Source organism: Haliotis rubra, unplaced genomic scaffold (assembly GCF_003918875.1).
Source record: "Haliotis rubra isolate DU_JTF1 unplaced genomic scaffold, ASM391887v1 Scf100, whole genome shotgun sequence".
NCBI classification, from domain to species: Eukaryota; Metazoa; Mollusca; class Gastropoda; order Lepetellida; family Haliotidae; genus Haliotis; species Haliotis rubra.
The window spans coordinates 588,048-613,791 of NW_025764893.1; the positions used below are offsets into that span (position 1 = coordinate 588,048).

Below are 25,744 nucleotides of genomic sequence, written 5' to 3' on the forward strand. Positions count from 1 at the left end.
GCAAAACCCACTCAAACCCATCCATTCGTCGTGCAAATGACGTGAGTGCCAAATCAGGTTTTGCACGTGCAGTCGATCATGTGATCTTCGCATCGAAGTTTTCTTCATATGCACGTGTTTGCATTGGCCTCAAGAATTGAAAAAACACGTTTAAACCACAGTTCTAACGGTACTTGAAATGCCACGATTGTTAAATGTGCAACGTGAACGTGCCGTTGGCATGTTGCAAGCGGGAAGATCAGTTACTGACGTCGCAAGAGCAATGGGATGCAGCCGTCGTACTGTGTATGACTTGCGAGGTCGTCTACAACAAACTGGCACCACTTCTGATCGCCCATGGTCGGGTCGTCCACGTGTGACGTCACGAGCAGAAGACCGTCAAATCGTCCTACGTCACCTACGTGACAGATTTCTGCCGGCTACACGAACCAGGGGTGAGATGTTTAGAGGTCGACTGTCCTCACAGACCATTCGAAATCGGTTGCGGGCTGCCAATCTCCATTCTCGACGTCCATATCGTGGGCCAATATTGACGCCGTTTCATCAACGTCAACGTCTGCTGTGGGCCCAACGTCACCTCCGATGGACCCAGAGAGACTGGAATCGAGTCGTCTTTAGCGATGAATCCAGGTTTACCCTCAGATTCGCGGACGGCAGGCATAGAGTCTGGAGACGACGTCGTGAACGGTATGCCCAATGTTGTGTACAGGAAGTCGACAGATTCGGGGGGCGGAAGTTGCATGGTGTGGGGTGTTTTCTGTGGGAACAACCGTTCCCGACTTCTGGTCATCCGTGGAAACCTCACAGCTGCTGCTTACCGCGACCAGGTGCTCACCCCCTGAACTCGTTCCTTTCATGGCGGCTCATGGCCCAGGTCTACAGTTCCAGCATGATAATGCTCGGCCGCATACCGCGATGTTGGCACGAAATTCCCTTCAAAACGCTGGAATCAACGTCATGAACTGGCCATCGAGGTCCCCTGACTTTAATCCAATAGAGCACGTTTGGGATGCACTTGGGAGAAGGCTTCGTGGTCTTAGGAACCAACCTCAGAATTTGCAGGAACTTGGCGCTGCCTTGCAAGAGCAATGGCGCAGAATCCCCAACCACGTGTTCACAAGCATCAGGCAGTCGATGAGGAGACGGTGTTTGGCAGTGGTGAATGCGCGGGGCGGCCATACACGATACTGAACTGCGAAATTTCGCATTTTTATTCTTGTGACTTGACATTCTGTATACCCATGTTTTGGAACGGCGGTGTAGCCTAATGGAACTGATTATGGCACTGTCAGTGTATCGAGTACATCACACAGATCTCAGCAATGAAATAATAACAATTTAACCATCTTACCATCTCTTGTTTTTTTATAGTGCCCTGAAGAAAGAATGTGAAGTTTCTTTTTTGACTCAGTATATTTACTACTACACAGCCCTATGTCAGAGACGAGTGGCAGTCTCCAGCTAGCTATCAAGATAGAGGAGATGGGTCTAAGACGCGTTTGATATTGTTGGAAAGCTTGGAGCCTCTAGTTTACAAAAACTAAAGACTTGAAACTGTTAAGCAACACGTGTTTGGCAGGCGTGGCCATGGTTACAGTTGTATTTTGGAAAGAACACTACAGTTACATATAAAGGGATACATCTACACAGTGAATGAATTTTGGAAAACTAGAGATTCCAACCTTTCCTATGATACCATATACGTCCTCCTTTATCTCCGGTAGTCTGTCTCACAGCCCCTGAACCGCATTAACGCCCCTACAGCCCAGCCCTTTCTGCAATGCTAAAGTTCTAAATGAAGCAAGTCTAGATTTCCTCAGGTTCAGGTTTTGAATCTCCCATCTCACTGGGGCTCCTTTTCAGTTTAAAAGGAATTATTTGTTTCTGTCAAAATATGGGTTGTTGTTTGTTGGTTCCTTTAATTTGATTATGTATACTAATACACTTTCTTCCAAAAAAGAAACCCAAAGCGTTTTCAGCAGTCCATTTCGATATTTTGACAGCAATCGTCATTAAGACAATTCCTATATCTGAATCCCGTTAATCATATCGTTGCTGTGTATTACGCTCAAACGCATCCCAAAATGTGTTTGTAAACGTTTGCCATGAAAAATGAAAACGACACATGAACAGTGCATGCAGTAAAGGTTTTCCACGTTATGCACGTGCAATGTGTCGGAAACATGAATAGAGACATCCACTATAAAAGGTCAAACCAACTTATCAAGTCATTACGAAATGTACGACGTAAACGAAGCTAAAAAAATGTGACGATTGAATGCTACTGACCGAAATATCCCCATTGGATGTTTGGTAGCAGGGGAGTACCAGTCTGCCGCAGCAAGACACTTCAACGTCCAACACAGCACCATATCTCAATTATGGCATCGATATTCCCGCTTCAATTCCACCCAAGATCGTCCCAGAGTGACCACTCCTGCTCAGGACCTATTCATCCGGGTGTTTCACTTACGTCACCGATTTGCTACAGCAACGGACACGGCAGGACAGGTGCCTGATCTTCGAAGTATTTCCACCAAACCATCAGAAATCGGCTGTAAGAAGTGGGACTTCGAGCACATCGATCAAACGTTGGACTTGTCCTGACACCAATACGTGACGCGACGTGTCCAATGGTGCAACAGGGTACAGGCATGGAACCTGGGGAACTGGCGACGCGTTTGGTTAAGCGATGAATCGCGTTTCTTCCTGTAACGAAGGGATGGGAGACAACGTGTCTATCGACGTCGACACGAACGGCAGGTGGGCGGATTTGGTGGTGAGAGCGTCATGGTGTGAGGAGAAACGTCCTACACAGGTAGATCAGAACTAGTGTCTATCGACGTCGACACGAACGGCAGGTGGGCGTATTTGGTGGTGAGAGCGTCATGGTGTGAGGGGAAATGTCCTACACAGGTAGATCAGAACTAGTGTCTATCGACGTCGACACGAACGGCAGGTGGGCGGATTTGGTGGTGAGAGCGTCATGGTGTGAGGGGAAATGTCCTACACAGGTAGATTAGAACTAGTGGTGGTTTAATGCAATCTTACAGCAAATCGCTACCTCCACCAAATCCTGCGACCTCACCTCCTCCCACTTTTAAACCACCAGGCTGACCAGAGGGAGCAGTTTCAACACGACAACGCTAGACCCCACACAGCTCGCGTAACAGGTGCCTATCTCGCCACTGCAAACGTCAATGGACTTCCCTGGCCTTCCAAATCGACTGATCTTAACCCGATCGAGCATAATTATATGGGACGAACTTGATCGACGCGTCCGTAAACGTCAGCATCGTCCTCAGACACTTGCTGAACAAGCAAACGCGTTGCAGGAGGAATGGCGAAGAATTCCCCAGGCAAAAATCCGACAACTTGTGCAATCCCTTTCAAGGCGGTGTCGAGCAGTGACTTCTGCAAGGGGTGGTGTCACCAGGTGTCTACGCATGCGCAGTGAGTGAACTGAATTACTGCTGACAATGACAACAATATATATGTTCATCTGTGTGTCGAATTTCCTTCGTCAATGTTCAAGCTTAATCGACTTGTGCACACTTAAATACATTTTCTCATTTTTTACCAGTGCGTTTCATTTTTGGAAGAGTTTGGTTTACACAACATTCATTCATGCAATGCTTTATAAAAAGTAACCTACAGATGAATAATTGGATGTACAACTGCGATGTTCAATGAAGATTTGTAAAAGACACACGCAGAACTCAAGCTGCCTGGTTGTAACTGATATTTGACACTAGCGATAACAAATCATTCCTAAATCACATCGTCTGTTTTCTTGCTTAGTCACTTAATCTCAATCAAATTCAGAATTTTCTATGATTTTGTGTTTTATTTGCCACTAGGAGGATTATCAACGGAAAATAATCCCAAGAGATATGTATCTTCATCACCTGCTGTCAACATTTCAAGTAAATTTGATATTGCTGGGACATTGTTAAAACGGCGTAAAGTCGTACAGCGGCGGATCAAGAGGTGGGGCTCAGGGGGTTCGAAACCCCACCCCCAACCCCAACCCCACCCCTTGAAAATTTCTGGATCCGTCTATGTCATACTCACTCACTCTAACCAACATGAAAACCTGAAAGGATGTACGCTTTGTTTTTAACACTATGTAATGACTCGCATTCTGTGTATCAAATCTAAAGTCGAAAGGTGCAATAAACATCAAATATAAAATCTTATGCTTACATTACAAGTAGTTAGGTGTGTAAAAGCAATTTAATATCAAACGAAATTACCAGTCTAACAAAGGATAAATTATTCTGCTTCTGTTACATTTTTCAAACACTTAAACACTCTCTAAAAATATGCATCACTTTTAATTGTCGGCCAGTAACACTCAAAGGTCACCGCGTGCAGTGTGTAGGTCACTCTTCCCTTCTTGCAGCAGTGACTGTTTTGTTGTCGACTTAAGCGACGTGGTTAAAGTTTAAAAACAAACACCTGTCAAAGTTGCATTGTCCTCTTATAATTTCAGCGAGTACAGGGATGGAGGTGTGGCTTGGCGTGGTGTTGTAAGGGGAGGTAACTGGAGAGTACAAAAATAATGTAACTCCAAAAACGAGAACATAACATTGAAGTCAATACTCACGTCAACAATAATAAATAACGGGAATTGTATTTAATTACTTACTTACACAAAAACTACAGAAGAAAAAAAAGAAATCAGCCATACCAGTCAGCGGAATATTGTTAGACAAGTACAACGCATTCTATTGTGTCCGTCAGGAAACGGTAGTATGTTGGTGGACGTGGCCAAGTCTGTTTTGTTAGGTAATCAAGTGCCAGGAAATCACCTGTCATTTATCTAAAATCAAATATTTTCCACACTATGCATCGTTCGCTCGTCACACCGATGGTAACAAATAGATGGTAACAAATTGAAATTAAATTTAAAAATCGTCAGTGCATTAATTTTTATGATATACGGTTAATCACTGAGTGTAGTTAGTTTAGTTACGTTTAAAAATATACATTTTACCAGTCAGAGGTGAGGTGAGGTGATATTGGGTTTAACGTCGTGCGTGTCTCCATGGCAGGCTGTGATGGCGGGTGCTTTTGTTCAGCTGGTTTCATAGTTTCCTTGAAACATCCAATATCAAACTGACCTGATTGGTTATGTCTCAAATAAATATTTGAGTGAGTAAGTGAGTTTAGTTTTACGCCGCACTTAGCAATATTCCGCTATATGGCGGCGGTCTGCACCAGACAATCCAGTGATCAAGAACATGAGCATCGATCTGCGCAATTGGGAACCGATGACACGTGTCAATAACTATTTGAACAAAATACAGCCGTACACAGTATAGCTTGACAGACATTCACACAGTTAATCCTCACATAAACTAACACTGGTATACGGCGCAGGGGTAACTATATTTTTAACAGAATTTAGGAACAGTTTTTTCGGTAAGACATTTTCGTTTGATATGAATACACAATGTCATTTAGAAAGTGGTCGAATGTATTTTCGTTATGTCTGGGATCACGCTTTCTCAGTGAAGTACAGATTCTAGTACTTTTGTTTGGTTGAGTCCCAACCGAGATTCGAACCTACACTCTCAGTGATGAGGTGAGGTGAAATTGGGTTTAATGTCGTGCTTGAGAATATTTCGCTCATATGACGACGTGCATGCGTGTGTATGTGTATGTGCGGCTGCTTGTACTAGCCCAGACTGAAGCTGGTTTTATAGTGCTAGCCCACTGAGATACCATGCCGCAGTGAAGCATGAATACCCCACTCAGATACATTATACTGACTCCGAGCCGACCAGTCCTTATTGTACCCATTAATGCCGAGCGCAAGGCAGGGACCAACAAGTACCATATTTACCGTCTTTTGGTATGACGCGGTCGGTGATCGAACCCGCGACCTTCCGCTCTCCGGGCGGACGCTCTAACGACTACACCGCGGAGGCGGTCTTACCAGTCAGAGAGGAAGTGAACTGTCGAGAGTTTTTGGTTCCCCAGACACAAACTCAAATCATATAAAGCCTCCACTCATTCAGCAGAAGTGAAATGAAGTTTAATTTTTTTACAGATAGTCTTATGACAGTGTCAACCCATTCTGCTTTCAAAACACAACATATCTTTATAATCAGCCTTTCATCTTGTAGTGTATTATATAGATGTGAACTGTGCACCATATATATTGTTCTTGTTATTATTACCATTAATATGGCTTTTTACAAAGTAAAAATCTAATGATTGAAGTTGGTAGAAAATATAATATTACACCAGAAGATAAATTTTGTCCTTTTTGTATAGTACCTGTGCAATAATATGAGTTTCATGTTTTATTACAGTGTCCATTTTACTCAGATCTAAGGAACAGTATTTTGCCTTACTACAGTTGTACATCTCCACCTTCGCAGAAATCGATTATGCTCTGTAAAAGTGATATTTGTTATATTGTAAACTGCCTTGCAAAGTATGTCTTCTCTGGACTTAAAAACCTTTAAAGCTGCTTGATATAACATGAAGTGACTATTGTCAAACCTTTGTATATCACTACTACCGGTGCTCCATATACATTTTATAATTGTGTTGTATGACTTGTAATATGGGCAGGTGACCTTATTTACACCTGAATAAACCATTACTCGACAAAGTACATTTTCACGACCAGACTCGGTTTTGTTTGATATGGACATTAAAGCGGTTATTTCCTCATTATTTCTTTTGTTTACCTTGATGAAGACGTGATTACGTTATACTTGTCATCGCTTTGATAACGCTTGAAAAGAATTTCATTTCCGTTTAATAGCGTATGTTTGCATATGTCGGACGTGAGACTTTGTTTTTGTTATCTACTCACTTTAATCTCTGTCCTATTATATTGTAATCAAACTTATAAATTATTCATCAGATGTCTGACATAACATATCACCTGTATTAACAATTGTATGTATTATTTATACACATTTCGTAGGCTCATAAAGCTAAAAGAAAGTGGTTGGGGTTGACTTTTGACTGAAGTTACTTTTTCAGATTTGGGCAAATATCTATTCACCATATATTTACCAGATAAATATACTGCAGACGCTGTTTTAAGACCGCGATGCCACACTTCAACTGATCCCAGTAAGGTTTTATGGAGGCGAGCTAGCTGTTTTTGGCGTGCTGCGTCACAAATTATGTGTGACCCAGTGCCACCGAGCTGTTGTGGTCCTTGTTTTCATTAACAGAAGCTTCTAAATGATGGCGTTGAGGGCGGTACTGGGGCATGTAAGAGTGGCGCTGTTACCATCATGGAATACATCCTAACTACGTCCTCCGTTGACTCAAAAGATGAAGGGATGCGGTACAGGGAGATATATATCGTCTTGAAAGCTACTGAAAATGGAGAGTTGGGGACCGTTCTTAATTTATGGCTGGTGTGTGTGGGCAAGTACTTTGTGAATCACACACACAGCACTAAAATTTATGTAGAAAGAGTGCGACAATCCCGCCCGCCTCGTCCCCCCTCATACCCCTCATAATGTTTATAAGCATACTTTTGTAATATTGTTATCTATCCGCAAGTTCAGAATCCCACCCACTCTGGGCCGTTCCTATGCCTACGTTTTCACTCTTTCGCTGAGCATGTATCAGCTTTTCCGTGATTCAAACATTTCCTTGTTCGTTTCAGGTACGTGTGATTTTGCAATCATTTCAAGGGACACAACTCTACCAACTTCCGCAAACGAAAACAACAATAATGAGGAACTCGCTCGATACCGAATTATTGAACGACTAAACATGTTTTCAAAGCACACAACCCTTTACTTACGAATCTCAGAAGCAAAGAACTTGCTGTCGAAAGACCTGTAAGTGTGTTTTGTCTTTGCAGCAGCCCTGTCAGATCGTCAGTGGGTGTTTGTTTGGGGACGCTGTGGTCTGGTGCACACTGTATTCTGACTCATCTTGTGACAGCAGTGGTCACATAGATAGGTGTTGGTCTTCAGATACCTTACTAGTGCATGTGTCTACTGTCTTTCTATACGGTGTCATTTGGCCACCGTGATCTAGTGTAATACAGAGGGGATCGCGTGATGAGACGCGACGTTACGTCATTAATCCAGATGACGTCATCACCCTAAGTGATGTCATTTCAATTAGTATTTGGGGTGGAACATCGAAAGCATTCACCATTTTTGTGTCAATTTGGTCAACATTTGTTATAAATGTTACCTCAGTTGCATGTTACAACAGCCAGTTAATGAATTATGATCACTATCCCTTCTGTAGATTCTAACAAACACATAATATTCATCTGTTGTTATTTTCACTTTTATTGTATTTGGTAAATCTTATGGGGATACAAAGGTTTATAATGTAGATTCAATAGGTCTATGTTGTTTGAAAAAAACTACAAGAACAGGATGTAGCTGAAAACTGCAATCAAATTTATCTTATTAGGAAATGAATATTATATTTCTCATTTGTGTGTGCTCTATCATTGGATTATATGTTTTCAGACATGACACTTTTTCTAACTGCTGTATTTACAGCCATTACAAGTGTTCTAACTAGAGATGTGGCGCCACAAACATGCTGTATATCTGCAACAAGGCTGCTATCACCATATGAAATAAGCCCCAAACCCAGCCAGACATCAGGGCTGGTAACTTCAAATGTTACCATCCCCAAATGGATTTAACCAGACCAGACAATCCAAAGAAAATAACTCAACTTTTAGTTCCATTGAATAATGAGACGTTTAGATGTGGTGAATTTACTCAGATGGATGGAGCATTTTATCTAAAGTTTTGGCCAGACCATCAAGCTGGCTAGCTGTAAAAATCTAGCCCATCTCAGGCAGTCAGACGGGCCTTATTTCATACACTCAGGGGTGGAAATAACTTTAAAATTGCTAGTGTACTCTGGTACAGTGGCACATGTAAAATCACTTGCCCTGATAATGTTTCCACTATACCGGCCATTTTCTTGTTCATTTTTTAAATAAACAACATAATTAACATTGGAAAGTCAACTGGACACCGGTACAGTGTGATATACAAATTTGCTTGCCCGAAAGAGAAAAACACTGGACTCGGACGTCGGGCAATGGGTTATTTCCACCCCTGTACACAGTTGCTACCTGACCAAAATATCGGTCAGGTAGCACTGAGTGCAAGTAGGTTTTACTTCCTTAAATTGAGCCCTGGTTGAATTGAGTTTAGTTTAGTCCAGTTTAGACATTTCAATGGATTAGATTATTTAATAACTCAACATAGGAAATTCCGACCTTACATTAAGTCCAGTATTGAAAAAGGTTTGAATTAGTGAGATTCCAGTTTTGACAGATTCCAATATATGGCGATCTATTGCTTTTTTCGCATTGTAAATAATATTATTTTGGTTTCATTTTCAGAAATGGCAAAAGTGATCCTTATTGTGTGTTAAAAGTTGATAATGAAGTCATAGCCAGGTAAATATGCCATGATAAATATGATAAACATGGTAAATATGATAACATGATGAATATTTTGGAAAGATAAATTTTGCTGTCATTATACAGAAATACATTGGTGAATATCATCATGATTACTGATTAAGGCATGTGCATTTATTTGATCCGATACAAATCTAAATAAACTAAACATGCTTAAATGCATAATGTGATATAAACTGCATCACAGACCCAAATAATATTATTGTTGAATATATTTGAGGGTGTTTCTATGTTTAGAAGCTTGAATGTTTTCATGTTTAAATCATGGGTTGGCCCAATTGCTCATAAGTACAATGGGAAGATTCTGTTATATGTAGTTTGTAAATCTATGTATTAATGTTTTCAGGACAGTGACGGTATACAAGAGCTTGGAGCCTCTGTGGGGGGAGGAATTCACCCTTCACATGCCCTGTGGCTTCCGTGACCTTGCAATCTACGTCTACGATGAGGACAGAGTCAGGTCGGTCACTGAATTCTGCAATTTTTGTCCCCTTTTAGATTTTCCTAGTGCCTTCAAGATCCAGGTTAGAATTGGTCTTCAGCAACCCATGCTAAGAGGTGACTAAGGGGTTGGGTGGTCAGGCTCGCTGACTTGGTTGACACATGTCATTGTATCCCTGTTGTGTTGATCGATGCTTATACTGTTGATCACTGGATTGTCTGGTCCAGACTCAATTATTTACAGACTGCCGTCACACAGCTTGAAAATTGCTGAGTGCGGTGTTAAACAACAAGCAGACATATATGGCTTGAAGCTGGAATGAGTGTCCTTCTTTAACGAATAAACAGGTAGCAACTGGCAGACTGTTAATAATATTTGGGTGTAAAACCTAACATTTAGTCCAGGACTACAACTTATCCACTACGAGGCGAATACAATACATATCACGAATACTGGGTAACGAATACAATTACAAGTTTGCAGTTGTATTAGTCAGTATTATCAGTGAATATGATTTTACCATGTTAATTTGTCATGATAATGACCAGTCACCACATTGCTGTCGATTTAAATATGAAAGCTTGTTGACTATTATTTGGACTGATGTGGATATTTTCCAGTTAGCATATCTATTTTGTTAAATAACACTCAAGTTCAAGTATAAACACTCCTTTTAAAAAAAATCATAAATACTATAATCTTTTCAAATGATTGTGAATAACGAATTGAATTTATGAAGGGATACGATTTTATTCACCGAATATGTAAGTGAATCATAACATCAGGAACTCTAGGTTAGAATAGATCCCCAGGGAACTATGTTGTTCGTAGGAAAGCAAATAAATCTGATAATCAGACTCTGTGACTTGTAAGGGGAGGGGATGTAGCCCAGTGGTTAAAGCGTTCGCTCGTCACGACGAAGACCCGTGTTCAATTCCCCACATGGGTACAATGTGTGAAGCACATTTCTGGTGTCCCCCACCATGATCTTGCTGGAATATTGCTAAAAGCATCGTAAAACTAGACTCACTCACTCACTGTGACTTGTATGACCACATGTTATTTTATGCTGATCGCATTAATGTTGTTCATGATATCAATCACAAGATTGTATGATCCTGATCTGTTAGTTACCTTCCTTCGTCATAAATCTGGAATGTTTTAAGTGTGGCATTAACAAACAAACAACAAACACGGTAAAAAATAGTTTTATGGAATTATGTCATGAAATATGACACAATTACTCTTGCAGTGGCGATGACATCATCGGCACAATCTCCATCACGAAGCAGATGATCCACGAGCAGAAGACGTCTAACGGTAACTGATGCTCCTCCATGTTGGTAGAATTGATCTTCAGTTACCCATGCTTGTCGTAAGAGGCGACTAACGGGATCAGGTGGTGAGACTTGTTGACTTGGTTGATACATGACATCGTATCCCAATTGCATAGATCCATGCGCAAGTTGTTTATCACTGTATTATCTGGTCCAGACTCGATTATTTACAGGCCGCCATCAAATAGCTGGAATATTGCTGAGTGTGGCGTTGAACAACAAGCCAACCAGACCATGTTGTTTCTAAGATTGTTACCTTGGTTACGATTTCCTGCTTGTTGCACTTACTATTGAATAGCAAAAACAACACCCCATTGTTCCATTGTCCCTATGTAACTTCCTTTTCCTATTTCAGCATTGTTAAGAGCTGGTCATGAGAAACAGGAAAGGCTGGGTGGGGCCTTATGATGTTTAGTAGGAGGATAAGCATCAAATATCATTACTATGAGATGTCAGTAAATTATTTCTTGTATTGTATTGCTACCATAGTATCGGAATACATGTCTGATCTCAACCCCACAATCTCACTGCATCTCTGTTCTATGTTAGTACCTCGTCAAGCATGGCATTAAAGGGGCTCTGGTTAAAGCGTTCGCTCGTCGCGCCAAAGACTCGGGTTCGATTTCCCACATAGGTACAATGTGTGAAGCCCATTTCTGGTGTCCCCCACCGTGATGTTGCTGGAATGTTGCTAAAAGCGGCGTAAAACCAAACTCACTCACTCAATGGCATCAAAATTTTGTGCATACCTCAGGGTTTTATCTCGATTAACTTCTGACTTCACAAAGAAGTTATCGCTGGATTGTTTTTGCTTCCACAGGACTAGAAAGATGGTTCCCCCTTCTGAAGGCGAACAAGGACCTGGAAATTCAAGGGGAAATACTCCTAGAATACGGAATACGATCCTCCGAGAACATGTCCAGCAGTCATCTGGTTCTCACTGTGGTGGAGGGCAGGTAGGTGCTGCTGTGTCTATTTTACTGTCCTCCTGGGGCAGTGGGGTAGTCTAGTGGTTAAAGCGTTCGCTCAACACGCCGAAGACCCGGGTTCGATTCCCCACCTGGATCCAATGTGTGAAGCCCATTTCTGGTGTCCCCCGCCATATTGCTGGAATATTGCTAAAAGTGGCATAAAGCTAAACTCACTCACTCATTACTGACCTCCTATATCCTATGTGTCATATCCATTTGCTGGTAGAACAGCCAGGTAATCAACAAGCATGTGTAGTGAAATTTCAATTTGCAACTAGCACACCTGGCTGTTCTACCAGCAACTGGTTACTTCTATGTATCTCTTATGATCTAAGACAAAACTTAATCTCAGTCTCTCACTTAGCAAAGACTTACTCCTGCTGTGGAGCTTTATATGGACAAGGGGCAGTGGGGTAGCCTAGTGGTTAAAGCGTTGGCTTGTCACGCCGAAGACCTGGATTCGATTCCCAACATGGGTACAATATGTGAAGCCCATTTCTGGTCTTCCCCCCATGATATTGCTGGAGTATTGCTAAAAGCGGCATAAAACCAAACTCACTCACTCACTTATATGGACAAGGTATCAAAGTATTGTTTACATAGAACTTTAACATTGTTCATTGTATTTTGCAGAGACTTAGCTCCAAAAGACAAGACTGGTTACTCCGATCCATACATCACCATTGAATGCCTTGACCAAAGTAAAACTACCTCAGTAAGTTCTGATCATACAGAGGCATTGGGGTAGCCTAGTGGCTAAAGCGTCCGTTCTTCACGCGGAAGACCTGGGTTCGATTCCCCTCATGGGTACAATGTGTGAAGCCCCCGCCATGATATTGCTGGAATATTGCAAAAAGTGGCGTAAAACTAAACTCATTCACTCACTCACTCTGATCATACGACCCAGACTGGAAGGGATTGGCTGTGTCCCCAGGATCCCTCTGTTAGTTTGAATAGGCAACAAAACTGGATACTTGTGGTGATTCAGGCTTAGGACTGGTCCCCAGCAGGCTGGCTGGACAGGATGATCACGTTGACATGCCCCAATGACATTGCTCATAATCACTAAATTGTCTGGTCAAGACTGTATTACTATAAACCATGAAATAATTGCGTCACGAAATTAATGCGAGCTCAGGGATCTGTGTTGATGATAAAATGTGACACCCTGAATCTTTGGTGGTGTTCCTGTTCTTTTCACACTTGTTATTTACCAAATTACCTGAATTGAGCTTGTTAAGCAATGAATGGAAATGAGCTGACGATGTTTTGATTACGCTGCCATGTTTGATCACGTGATTGCTTGCTACTACAGCTTGTTCAGCTTGACGTGAGCTACTCTACATATGCATAACCTGGGAGGTCAATTTTGCACAAACGGCAAGTCGAATTAACCCCATCAAATAGGGGAGCAGAGAATGTCAAACGGCGACCTTGTCTCGGCTGTTCGGACAGGTTGACAATCAACTAACAAAGGTGCACCCGTTCACAGTAATAGACCCAACCAGTTGTGACACGGCCAAGCAATGCATTAGTATTCACTTGATCAAATAGGGTCTTATGACAACATGTATAAACGTAATCCGACTTGAAACACACACTCATCTACCAAGGTACAACTAACAAGTGGCTGGAGAATGTCCGGCCTGGCTAATGTGCTTGAGTGACTTTAAACAATGACCAGTGATTGTAACCAGTGATAATTACATGTGGTTTGAGATACCTGTAATGAGGAAGTGACCTGTATTGGTGAAATGTGTAGTGTCAACAGATTTACGTTTTCTGTCTTTTATTAAGTAGATATGGTCAAACTGAAATGCGTTATTATAATAATGCGAGAAGAGTACAGACGCATTATTCGCATTAATTTCATGATTTACAGTATTTATAGGCTGTTGCCATTTAGCTTGAATATTGCCAAGTGTTATTAACCAAAAAACAAAGTATTTGAAGGGATGTTTGATGGGATCAATAGTGTCCTACCAAGTTTCACTTCATTTATGTGTGTAAAACAGTGGACAGACATGCTAACTGTCATATTGCATCAAGGTGGCACATTTCATCACTGAAATTCGCTAATGGTATTGCCTCCTTTCCGGGAACCAGGATCCGCTGGTTTCGGGTTTGGTTACAGATTGTGATATTTATCAGTTTATGTTCCTTTGAATTTTAAATGTTACTCTTTGAATCATGTGATTTGTTATGGACAGGATTTCACTCTACACAAATTAAAGTCACTCTCACAATAAACTGGAAAGGATTAACCTCCGTAAACTCACATTTCAGGAACATATTTGTGTGCTAATAAGCCTGGCATGTGGCCTCGGTGAAAAAGATATAAAAGTACAGTTTCAGATTTTTTTTTTTTTTTTAATTTATGAACAGAGTCAGAAGAAGACTAGATTCCCTGAATGGCATGAGACTTTCACCTTCCTGCTTCCGTCAGCAGATGTTGACTTCACAGTTACGATCACCGTCATGGACAAAGATCGTATTCGCAGTGATGACTTCATGGGAAGGGTAGGTGATGCTAGTGGTAGGCAGTGATGACTTCAGGGAAAGAGTAGGTGATGCTAGTGGTGGACAGTGAAGACTTCAAGAGAAGGGTAGGTGATGCTAGTTGTTGGCAGTGATGACTTCAGGGGAAGGGCAGGTGATGCTAGTGGTAGGCAGTGATGACTTCAGGGGAACAGTAGGTGATACTAGTGGTAGTCAGTGATGACTTCAGGGGAACGGTAGGTGATACTAGTGGTAGTCAGTGATGACTTCAGGGGAATGGTAGGTGATGCTAGTGGTAGTCAGTGATAACTTCAGGGGAAGGGTAGGTGAAGCTAGTGGTAGTCAGTGATGACTTCAGGGGAACGGTAGGTGATACTAGTGGTAGGCAGTGATGACTTCAGGAGAAGGGTAGATGATGCCAGTTATAGGCAGTGATGACTTCAGGGGAACGGTAGGTGATACTAGTGGTAGTCAGTGATGACTTCAAGGGAACGGTAGGTGATGCTAGTGGTAGGCAGTGATGACTTCAGGGGAAGGGTAGATGATGCCAGTTATAGGCAGTGATGACTTCAGGGGAACGGTAGGTGATACTAGTGGTAGTCAGTGATGACTTCAGGGGAATGGTAGGTGATACTAGTGGTAGGCAGTGATGACTTCAGGGTAACGGTAGGTGATACTAGTGGTAGTCAGTGATGACTTCAGGGGAACGGTAGGTGATGCTAGTGGTAGTCAGTGATGACTTCAGGGGAATGGTAGGTGATGCTAGTGGTAGTCAGTGATGACTTCAGGGGAAGGGTAGGTGAAGCTAGTGGTAGTCAGTGATGACTTCAGGGGAAGGGTAGGTGATGCTAGTGGTAGTCAGTGATGACTTCAGGGGAATGGTAGGTGATGCTAGTCGTAGTCAGTGATGACTTCAGGGGAAGGGTAGGTGAAGCTAGTGGTAGTCAGTGATGACTTCAGGGGAACAGTAGGTGATACTAGTGGTAGTCAGTGATGACTTCAGGGGAACGGTAGGTGATACTAGTGGTAGTCAGTGATGACTTCAGGGGAACGGTAGGTGATGCTAGTGGTAGTCAGTGATGACTTCAGGGGAAGGGTAGGTGAAGCTAGTAGTAGTCAGTGATGACTTCAGGGGAACGGTAGGTGATGCTAGTGGTAGGCAGTGATGACTTCAGGAGAAGGGTAGATGATGCCAGTTATAGTCAGTGATGACTTCAAGGGAAAGGTAGGTGATGCTAGTGGTAGTCAGTGATGACTTCAGGGGAACAGTAGGTGATACTAGTGGTAGTCAGTGATGACTTCAGGGGAAGGGTAGGTGATACTAGTGGTAGTCAGTGATGACTTCAGGGGAAGGGTAGGTGAAGCTAGTGGTAGTCAGTGATGACTTCAGGGGAACAGTAGGTGATACTAGTGGTAGTCAGTGATGACTTCAGGGGAACGGTAGGTGATACTAGTGGTAGTCAGTGATGACTTCAGGAGAAGGGTAGATGATGCCAGTTATAGTCAGTGATGACTTCAAGGGAACGGTAGGTGATACTAGTGGTAGTCAGTGATGACTTCAAGGGAACGGTAGGTGATGCTAGTGGTTGGCAGTGATGACTTCAGGAGAAGGGTAGATGATGCCAGTTATAGTCAGTGATGACTTCAAGGGAACGGTAGGTGATACTAGTGGTAGTCAGTGATGACTTCAAGGGAACGGTAGGTGATGCTAGTGGTTGGCAGTGATGACTTCAGGGGAAGGGTAGATGATACCAGTTATAGGCAGTGATGACTTCAGGGGAACGGTAGGTGATACTAGTGGTAGTCAGTGATGACTTCAGGGGAATGGTAGGTGATACTAGTGGTAGTCAGTGATGACTTCAGGGTAACGGTAGGTGATAATAGTGGTAGTCAGTGATGACTTCAGGGGAAGGGTAGGTGATGCTAGTGGTAGTCAGTGATGACTTCAGGGGAACGGAAGGTGATGCTAGTGGTAGTCAGTGATGACTTCAGGGGAAGGGTAGGTGAAGCTAGTGGTAGGCAGTGATGACTTCAGGGGAAGGGTAGGTGATGCTAGTGGTAGTCAGTGATGACTTCAGGGGAATGGTAGGTGATACTAGTGGTAGTCAGTGATGACTTCAGGAGAAGGGTAGGTGATGCTAGTGGTAGTCAGTGATGACTTCAGGGGAAGGGTAGATGATGCCAGTTATAGGCAGTGATGACTTCAGGGAGCGGTGGGTGATACTGAAGTGGTAGTCAGTGATGACTTCATAGGAACAGTAGGTGATGCTAGTGGTAGTCAGTGATGACTTCAGGAGAAAGGGTAGATGATGCCGGTTATGCAGGCGGTGATGACTTCCAGGCAGCATGACTTAGGAAGTGTAGTTGATGCCTTTAGGCAGATGACTTAGAACCAGTAGGCGACAATACCAGTGGTAGTCAGTGATGACCCAGGCAAACGGTAGGTGATGCTGAGTGCAGTGATGACCTAGGAAGGGGTAGATGATGAGTTACAGGCAGTGATGACTTCAGGGAACGGTAGGTGATAATTTAGTGGTAGTCAGTGATGACTCAGGGGAAGGGTAGGTGATGCTAGTGGTAGTCAGTGATGACCTCGGGGAACGGTAGAGTGATACTAGTGGTAGTCAGTGATGACTTCTAGAAAGAGGTAGGGGTGAAACTAGTGGTAGGCAGTGATGACTTCAGGGGAAGGGTAGGTGATGCTAGTGGTAGTCAGTGATGACTTCAGGGAATGGTAGGTGATACTAGTGGTAGTCAGTGATGACTCCCCAGGGAACGGTAGGTGATGCTAGTGGTAGTCAGTGATGACTTCAGGAAGGGTAGATGATGCCAGTTATAGGCATGATGACTTCAGGGAAATGGTAGGTGATACCAGTGGTAGTCAGTGATGACTTCAAGGGGAATGGTAGGTGATACTAGTGGTAGTCAGTGACTTCAGGCAACTCTAGTGGAGCCAATGACGGTAGATGATGCTAGTGGTAGTCAGTGATGACTTCAAGGGAACGGTAGGTGATGCTAGTGGTAGTCAGTGATGTAGATGCCATGATGACTACTAAACGGTAGGTGAGTGCTAGTGATGTAGGCCAGTTATGAGCAGTGATGACTTCAGGAAGGGTAGATGATGCCAGTTATAGGCAGTGATGACTTCGGTGTAGGTGATACTAGTGGTAGTCAGTGATGACTTCAGGGGAATGGTGAGTGATACTAGTGGTAGTCAGTGATGACTTCAGGGAAGAACGGTGAGTGATAATTAGTGGTAGTCGTAGGTGATGCTAGTGGTAGTCAGTGATGACTTCAGGGGAAAGGGTAGGTGATACTAGTGGTATCAGTGATGACTTCAGGGGAACAGTAGGTGATGCTAGTGGTAGTCAGTGATGACTTCAGGAGAAGGGTAGATGATGCCAGTTATAGGCAGTGATGACTTCAGGGGAACGGTAGGTGAAGCTAGTGGTAGTCAGTGATGACTTCAGGGGAATGGTAGGTGATGCTAGTGGTAGTCAGTGATGACTTCAGGGGAAGGGTAGATGATGCCAGTTATAGGCAGTGATGACTTCAGGGGAACGGTAGGTGATACTAGTGGTAGTCAGTGATGACTTCAAGGGAAGGGTAGGTGATGCTAGTGGTAGGCAGTGATGACTTCAGGGGAAGGGTAGATGATGCCAGTTATAGGCAGTGATGACTTCAGGGGAACGGTAGGTGATACTAGTGGTAGTCAGTGATGACTCCAGGGCAACGGTAGGTGATGCTAGTGGTAGGCAGTGATGACTTCAGGGGAAGGGTAGATGATGCCAGTTATAGGCAGTGATGACTTCAGGGGAACGGTAGGTGATACTAGTGGTAGTCAGTGATGACTTCAAGGGAAGGGTAGATGATGCCAGTTATAGGCAGTGATGACTTCAGCCGAAGGGTAGGTGATGCTTGTTGTAGGCAGTGATGACTTCATGTCACATCCATCACTTTAAATGGCTGATATGCATTGTAGATCCATCTCCGAGCGGATGACATTCCCGAGGGCAGTACCACCAGGAAGTGGCACTCAGTAGCTCACAAAACCCTCACAGCAACCGAGATACGCAGATGCAGGTACAGATCACTCTGATTGTCTTGAAGTAAACACAAATGTCTGTTAGTATCTTTATCCACAAATGCTGGAACTGACAGTTCCCGTTATCTCATGTGCAGCTCCTGTCAGGATTCCCAGGAAGATTAGGTCCCCAGTGATGTAAGAACCAACAAGTAACAACAAGTATTGTACAGTGCATGACCTGGTTAAATGTCATTACACCCTAATGGCATGGCAAACAGTTTTGTACAGGTTGCCATGACTTAAATGGAATATTGCTTAGCATTAATTGTTTGTGCTGATGTTGATGACTTGATATACAGAAGTGTCTACTCCTCAAGCTCTTTGTTTCAGTGTGATGACTCAGACATGGACAGTTCTGGCCCCGATTTTTCGAAACAAACTTAAGTCTTTACTCAAATTTCAAACGGAGTTTGACAATTTGAAACAGCTGAATTTTTAACAAAACTGGATTTTTTAAATTAAAAAATCCCAAACAAGTAATCTATCCACCAAACTCAAATTGTCTACTAAGTTTGAGTTGAATATTGATTTCAGTTTATTCTGGGAAATGCATTTTCCTGTGTTTTCTCAAATTTGAGTAAAAACTCTGACTTAAGTCAAAACTCAGACTTAAGTTTGTTTCAAGAAATCGGGGCCAGATTATGTAGGCAGGAGTAACAGAAGGTCAAGTTGTAAGAAGATAATTGATTTGTGAATTATTTCAACAGTAAAATCGATCGTGGGAAGTTGCGTCTGAAGCTGCAGCTGTTGGAGGAGCTGGTGCTGCCCTCGTCCTGCTACAACCCCATCACAGATCTACTGTTCCAGGCCATTAAACTAGAGGTGAGCTGTTGGACCAAGCACATACAAGCCCCTGTGTCACACATAACATGTGTCACAGCCTTGTTGTCACCTACTGTATGCATTTCTTCAATATCTGGGCGGTGGGGTAGCCTAGTGGTTAAAGCGTTGGCTCGTCACGCCGAAGACCCGGGTTCGAATCCCCACATGGGTACAATGTGTGAAGCCTATTTCTGGTGTCCCCCGCCGTGATGTTGCTGGAATATTGCTAAAAGCGGCGTAAAACCAAACTCAGTCAGTCAATCAATATCTGGCAACATCAGATTCAGCTGAATGTCTTTCTGAAACAAAATTTAGACACTCCTCACTGTAACAAAACACATTGTAATCACATGTGTTGGAGGAACATAATTTTAACCGACTAGTGAAGTCTTAATGATGGACCTACAATCGCTTCCGTCCTATTGCCAGGTTTTCTGGGTTGTAATATGGTTAACTACTATGTAGCAGGTATGTATCATGTTCAGCGTTCGAATTTAACGTCGGTCCTTAGTCCCGAAGCTGACTGAAAACCACTCGGAACCAAGCTTTGCTTTTCTGCAGGTCCTTATGGTCGATACCCGTGAAGGTCCGGGTTAGAATGAACCTTCAGTAACCCATGCTTGTCGTAAGAGGCGACTAACGGGATCGGGTGGTCAGGCTCGCTGACTTGGTTGACACATGTCATCGGTTCCCAATTGCGCAGATCGATGCTCATGCTGTTGATCACTGGATTGTCTGGTCCAGACTCGATTATTTACAGACCGCCGCCATATAGCTGGAATATTGCTGAGTGCGGTGTAAAACTAAACTCACTCACTCACTCTCCTTGTGGTCGACAGCTTTTTCATCCCGAATAACTAAAGTACTGTCGGAAATAGAAAAAAACTGTTTTTTAGGCTGTTACTCTGTATCCCTAAATTTTACACAACTGCAAATAGCAGATGTCGAAATAACCCACTTCAGCCTAACTGGGCATTCAGTGGGATGCGTAATAGGATATCCAGAAAAGCATATCCAGAAAAGCATGTTTACTCGTAAAATCGGGCAAAACTTAGAAAAATACGAATAGCTGCTGAAAACAATAGATCAGACTAAAGATGGCAATTAGGTCGCTCAGCCAGGTATGACGAAGGACCGTCGACTCACCTGGCATGAAATGCACGTGCTGCCTACAGGCACAAGGGGTCATCTCAAAGATATTTTGTGCTTTTTCATGTGTGTTGACTATGCCTCATCTGTTGATTGAGAGTTTATGTTGAGATATGTAAAAGAGTATGATACCTGATAACCATAGAAACGCATCGTATTAAATGTCTCAAAATATCTAGGTGGCATGACCACCCGATCGCGAAGATCGACAGGACTGGATATAATTTGAAAATTGTTGTGACATACCATGTACTTCCCCAGTATAATTGCCCTAAAGGATTATCTTATCTTAGCTGATATCTCTATCCCCCAGCCCGACCCCAACAATCATCTGCGACACCCGTCCAGGTTTTGCTTTTGAGACGAACCCTCCAATCTGTTTCTTTTTATAGTGACAGTGAGACTTCATGGTAGCTACATCCTTAATAGTTTCAGCATGAAAGTTATTATTTTTTACGCCAGCTATCGTTTATAATGAAGCTACGTCTAATTTCAAATTCGGCATTTAAAAAGTGTCCTTTGTAATACAATATCGTCGCACACTAATTTGCATAAAGCCATGGTCTGTTCCAAATAAATCGTTTTGGACTAAGAAAAAAACCGCATTGCTCATTTCTGCACTAATCTCTCCTCAGTAAAGTCCTTTTTCTATGTTTCCTATGTCCCTACCACTGAGACTGTAGTTAGGTCGAACTTAGTTTAACAGATATTTCACACTTGCACATATTAACTCTGTATTATTGTAGAGATAAATGAGAAAATACAGTTTTTTTTCTATTTCTGACAGTACTTTAAGAGTGTTATTTCCATATTAAAATATAGGGCTGACACATTCTGACCAGGACCCACAACAATTTATGGTTCTGGGTCCTTAAGGCCTAGGGGTGGTGGGGTAGCCTAGTGGTTAAGGCGTTCGCTCGTCATGCCGAAGACCCGGGTTCGATTCCCCAAATGGGTACAATGTGTTAAGCCCATTTCTGGTGTTCCCCGCCGTGATATTGCTGGAATATTGCTTAAAGCGGCGTAAAACCAAACTCACTCACTCACCTTAGGGCCTGCAGCTTTTCAGGGTTAAGGGCAAACACTGATCATGTTAGCTTTGATTTCATAATTTGATCTCATGTGTAAGTGTAATGCTTAGTTTTATCGTTCATCTTCAATGTTTACAACCTCTCAACAGACAATATTGATATAGACAACCAGAATTGCAAAATATCAATCAAGGTCACAAGCTGTCTCATTTCAGAACTACGACCTAGGCATGTACATATGGCCGCACTCTGGCCAAGAACAGGACTCTAGAACTCAGCGAGGTCGCGGGATCACTCATTCGGTTCTCACTGAGCCATGATGTAGTGGTCGACTTCCTCGACCGAGTGACGCGCATGGATGTGGAGGGCACAGGTAGGGAACTGTCACAACTGTCAGGGGCTGTGGGGTAGCCTAATGGTTAAAGTGTCCGCTCGTCACACCGAATACCCGGGTTCGATTCCCCATTTGGGTACAATGTGTGAAGCCCATGCCTGGTGTCCCCCACCGTGATATTGCTGGAATATTACTAGAAGCAACGTAAAACCATACTCAATCACTCACAACTGTCAGTGTGAGGCAAAGGACACAGGTAGGCCAACAAACATCAGTGCAAGACATGGGAACACAGATAAGCAACTGACCCAGATCTCCATGCCTGTGTTCTCTGTGACTGACGCAAGCGATTCAGTGAGTTGGCAAGATGAAGAGATATAGTGCTGATGTGCTTGATGTGATTTAATAGATGAAACAGAATTGGACTTATCCAGAAAATCAGTTTTACTCTCAAGAATGATATTTTTATGTATATCTATAATTTTTCCTTATTCTGACTCATGCTAATTATGCTTGTCTCCTTTCTCTTGCGAATGATAGTGGAACACTTGAAATCCCTTGAAGTTCCCTTCTAAAAAAGCGGACGTAAAATCACTCTCCCTCAAGTAGCGTCCCTTTCCTCCCTTTTGGCGCCCAAATGGCCACATGATCGGACATATTTGTCACTCTCTCCTTCTTCGCCCTTGAGGACGGTTGTGAGAGCACCTGGGTCCCTATACGGCACATATCCTTTTATATTTTTGGACCTAAAATTATTGCTGTATACGGTTTTTAGGATTATATTCTACATTACGGTTTGAAATTTAATCTAAATTTTCCGCTACTACCATGAAGACTTCAGCAAAGTCTAAGATCAGCTCTACACAGAAGACAAGGTCTTTCTCAGCCGAGATTGTTCCTCCGGAAGAAGCAGATGTTTATGATGATCCACCCATCCTCATACCTGAAGTCACCATCGTCAGTAAGAAGACGAGGCCTGCTTCTACGGCTACATCGGCATTGTTATCAGCGCAGACATTGACAGAAGACCTTCTATCAATGCATACATCGCGTTCCAGAGATAGCAGCAGCGTCAACTCTTCACAAGTGCAGTGAGCCTTAGATGACGTCTCTTCAGTATCAGATGCATCATCCCTGCAGCAGTCTCTTCAGACAATGCAGAACTTCAACCCGGGACTGTTCATGCAACAGTTTACAGACCAGATGATGTGGATGATGGAACGTCGCTTCGTTCAGGAGAAGGCTGTTATGAAGATCTCTACAACGACTACTAGCCTGCGTGAAGGCTCTACAGTTTCCCCACCACATCCGGATGAAGAGGGAAGCCTGCGCGAAGGCTCATGGACACGACGATCTTCCCCATCTGACGTAGACGCTCCAGAGATTGCTGCTAAAAAGTCTCCATGCAGGAAGGAATCGAGGTGTTCTCCCGAACCCTACAGACGTCGCAGATATGAGTCTTCATCTCCATCGGACTCTGATGCCCATCGAGAGCCTGCGCGAAGGCACTCCTACAGAGGGGAAGCTACGTCCAGGAATCCACCTTCACGAAGACCTAGAGAATCATCTCTAGACTCCAGGAAGGATACACGATCGCATCGGGATCGCACGCCTGCGCGAATCTCTTCATACAGACCATCCCATAGAGAAAGGGGAGATTACGTCAATTCGTGAAGGCTTAGAGAGATATCTCAAGACTCCAGGAGGAATATACGGTCACACCCGGGACCGTTCACCTGCACGCAGCTCTACATACAGAGACTCACGTCATTATGGATCTTTAGATAGGGAAATGTCTAACTTCACTGTCTGAAGTTAGAAGTCTGGAGAACTCTACTAACGTCAGCTCGAAATAGCAGACCCCTCCAATGGCAGTCGACCTGCGCGAAGGAATGTTAGCTATATAAGCTCTCAGATGAAGACCTGCACGAACGGTTACGTTTGCGAAGATCTTTAATACCGTCAGAAGTATCAGCAGTTAAAAGCCTGAAGGATTCAACGAACGCCAGCTTAGCGTTAGCAGTCCACGATGGAGCCTCCACGCAGTTTCAGCGTCTGAGCAGGAAGGGTTCTAACACAGAAGTAGATCCAGTCGTTCTCCAGGATTCTACAGACTGCGCAGATACGGATCATCCAACTTGGACCTTCATCAACCTGCGCGCAGGCACTCACGGGGAGGATTATAATCAGAGTCAGCATGTCCCGCCATTCAACGATAGCAGATTTCCCCTTCATCATATGGAGCCCTTCATGATACATCAGGGTTTGAGATTACAAGATCATCAGTGAATCCCGTAATAGATCTTCAAGATGGAAGATAAGAAGAGGACTTGCAGCGACAAGCCTGAGACGGTTTCTGCTCACGGCAGCCGGTCGACTATAAATAGACTTCACATCGATGGCAGTCCCAGTACATCATAGATTTTTGCTGACCTAGAGACGACGTATTATGCATCATCGCTGCACAATGTTCGGATTCTGGTGACATCTTCATTACATATTACCGGAAGATTGATGAGACCATAATTCCAGAATCGCTCATCTCTTCGCTTCCATGTCGAAAATGGCAAGGGCTCCTATATCCAAGTACCTTCAACGTAGGACATGATTGCAGTAGATGGCTAGTAATCTCCTAATCGGAGTTGGAACCAAAACAGGATCTTCAATTGCTGGGAATATGGCTCATCACACCACAGAATCACACGGTCGTCCCAGAGGATCGTTGGGTCAAGATACAAGATATGATATCTCAAGCAGTGCTCTCTCCTTTGACACTACGTGCTTGGCAAAGCATGCTTGGTCTACTCACCTCAGCTCAAGACATGACTTGCAGAGGGAGTTTACAGCTGCGCCCACTACAATATTTGTGAACGCCCATCTCGACAGTTTGGATCCACTGATACTACTGGACAGTCTGAAACCATACCTTTATGGTGGACTCTGAAGTCGAATGTTTGCGGAGGAACCTTTTTGTCAGAGCCGGCTTGCAACACTCATCTCTTCATGGATACATCACTAAAAGGATGGGGTGCTCACCTCGACAATGAAGTGGCAGCAGGAAAGTGGTCGAGTCAGGATCAAATCAACCTGTTGGAGATGAAAGCAGTGATCAATGCTTTACAACACTGTTCCAGCGTACTAAGGAACGCAAGGCTCTTGAGCCTCCCCCAGCCTCCAATCCACATGATGTCAGAGCCCTGGCATCAACACTTGCTCTGCATGGAAACTGCTTGATTACAACTATAATGGAGGGCGGCTTTTGAGATCGAACACGGTGTTTGCCAACCACTACCTCAGAGACATTGCGACCGAACACGTCTCAGGCATTCACCAGTTTGGGCCACTTGTTTTAGCACAACAACTAACGGTTCCACAAAGGCGCTGAGTAAATCTCACCCCTTTTATCACGTGACGTGAAAAACAATGCTCTGGAGAGCAATGGCTATAAGTCCATGCACACGTCTAGGACAGACTAGCATGAGTGATAGACCCTGTACTTGTATAGGACATACTTGTACATGAAGAAGGGTCGCATCTCCACTTGATGCACGCATCAAGAGATGGAGTTGCAATAGATAACTAGTGGAATGTTAGTATATCTAAAATCCACACGAAACT

The 25,744-nt window shown here is 43.4% G+C and overlaps 1 protein-coding gene across 1 annotated transcript in view; it reads left to right on the plus strand.

The window, feature by feature from the left end:
- Positions 1–7,695: 7,695 nt before the first annotated feature.
- LOC124266503 (rasGAP-activating-like protein 1) overlaps positions 7,696–25,744 on the plus strand; it is a 36,194-nt gene continuing 18,145 nt past the window's right edge. Inside the window, 11 exon segments of the mRNA XM_046701302.1 lie at positions 7,696–7,826; positions 9,374–9,430; positions 9,801–9,914; positions 11,149–11,216; positions 12,054–12,189; positions 12,838–12,919; positions 14,590–14,724; positions 18,686–18,786; positions 19,498–19,612; positions 22,008–22,037; positions 22,039–22,165. Coding sequence (XP_046557258.1) covers positions 7,759–7,826; positions 9,374–9,430; positions 9,801–9,914; positions 11,149–11,216; positions 12,054–12,189; positions 12,838–12,919; positions 14,590–14,724; positions 18,686–18,786; positions 19,498–19,612; positions 22,008–22,037; positions 22,039–22,165 — 1,033 coding nt within the window. The 5' untranslated portion in view covers positions 7,696–7,758.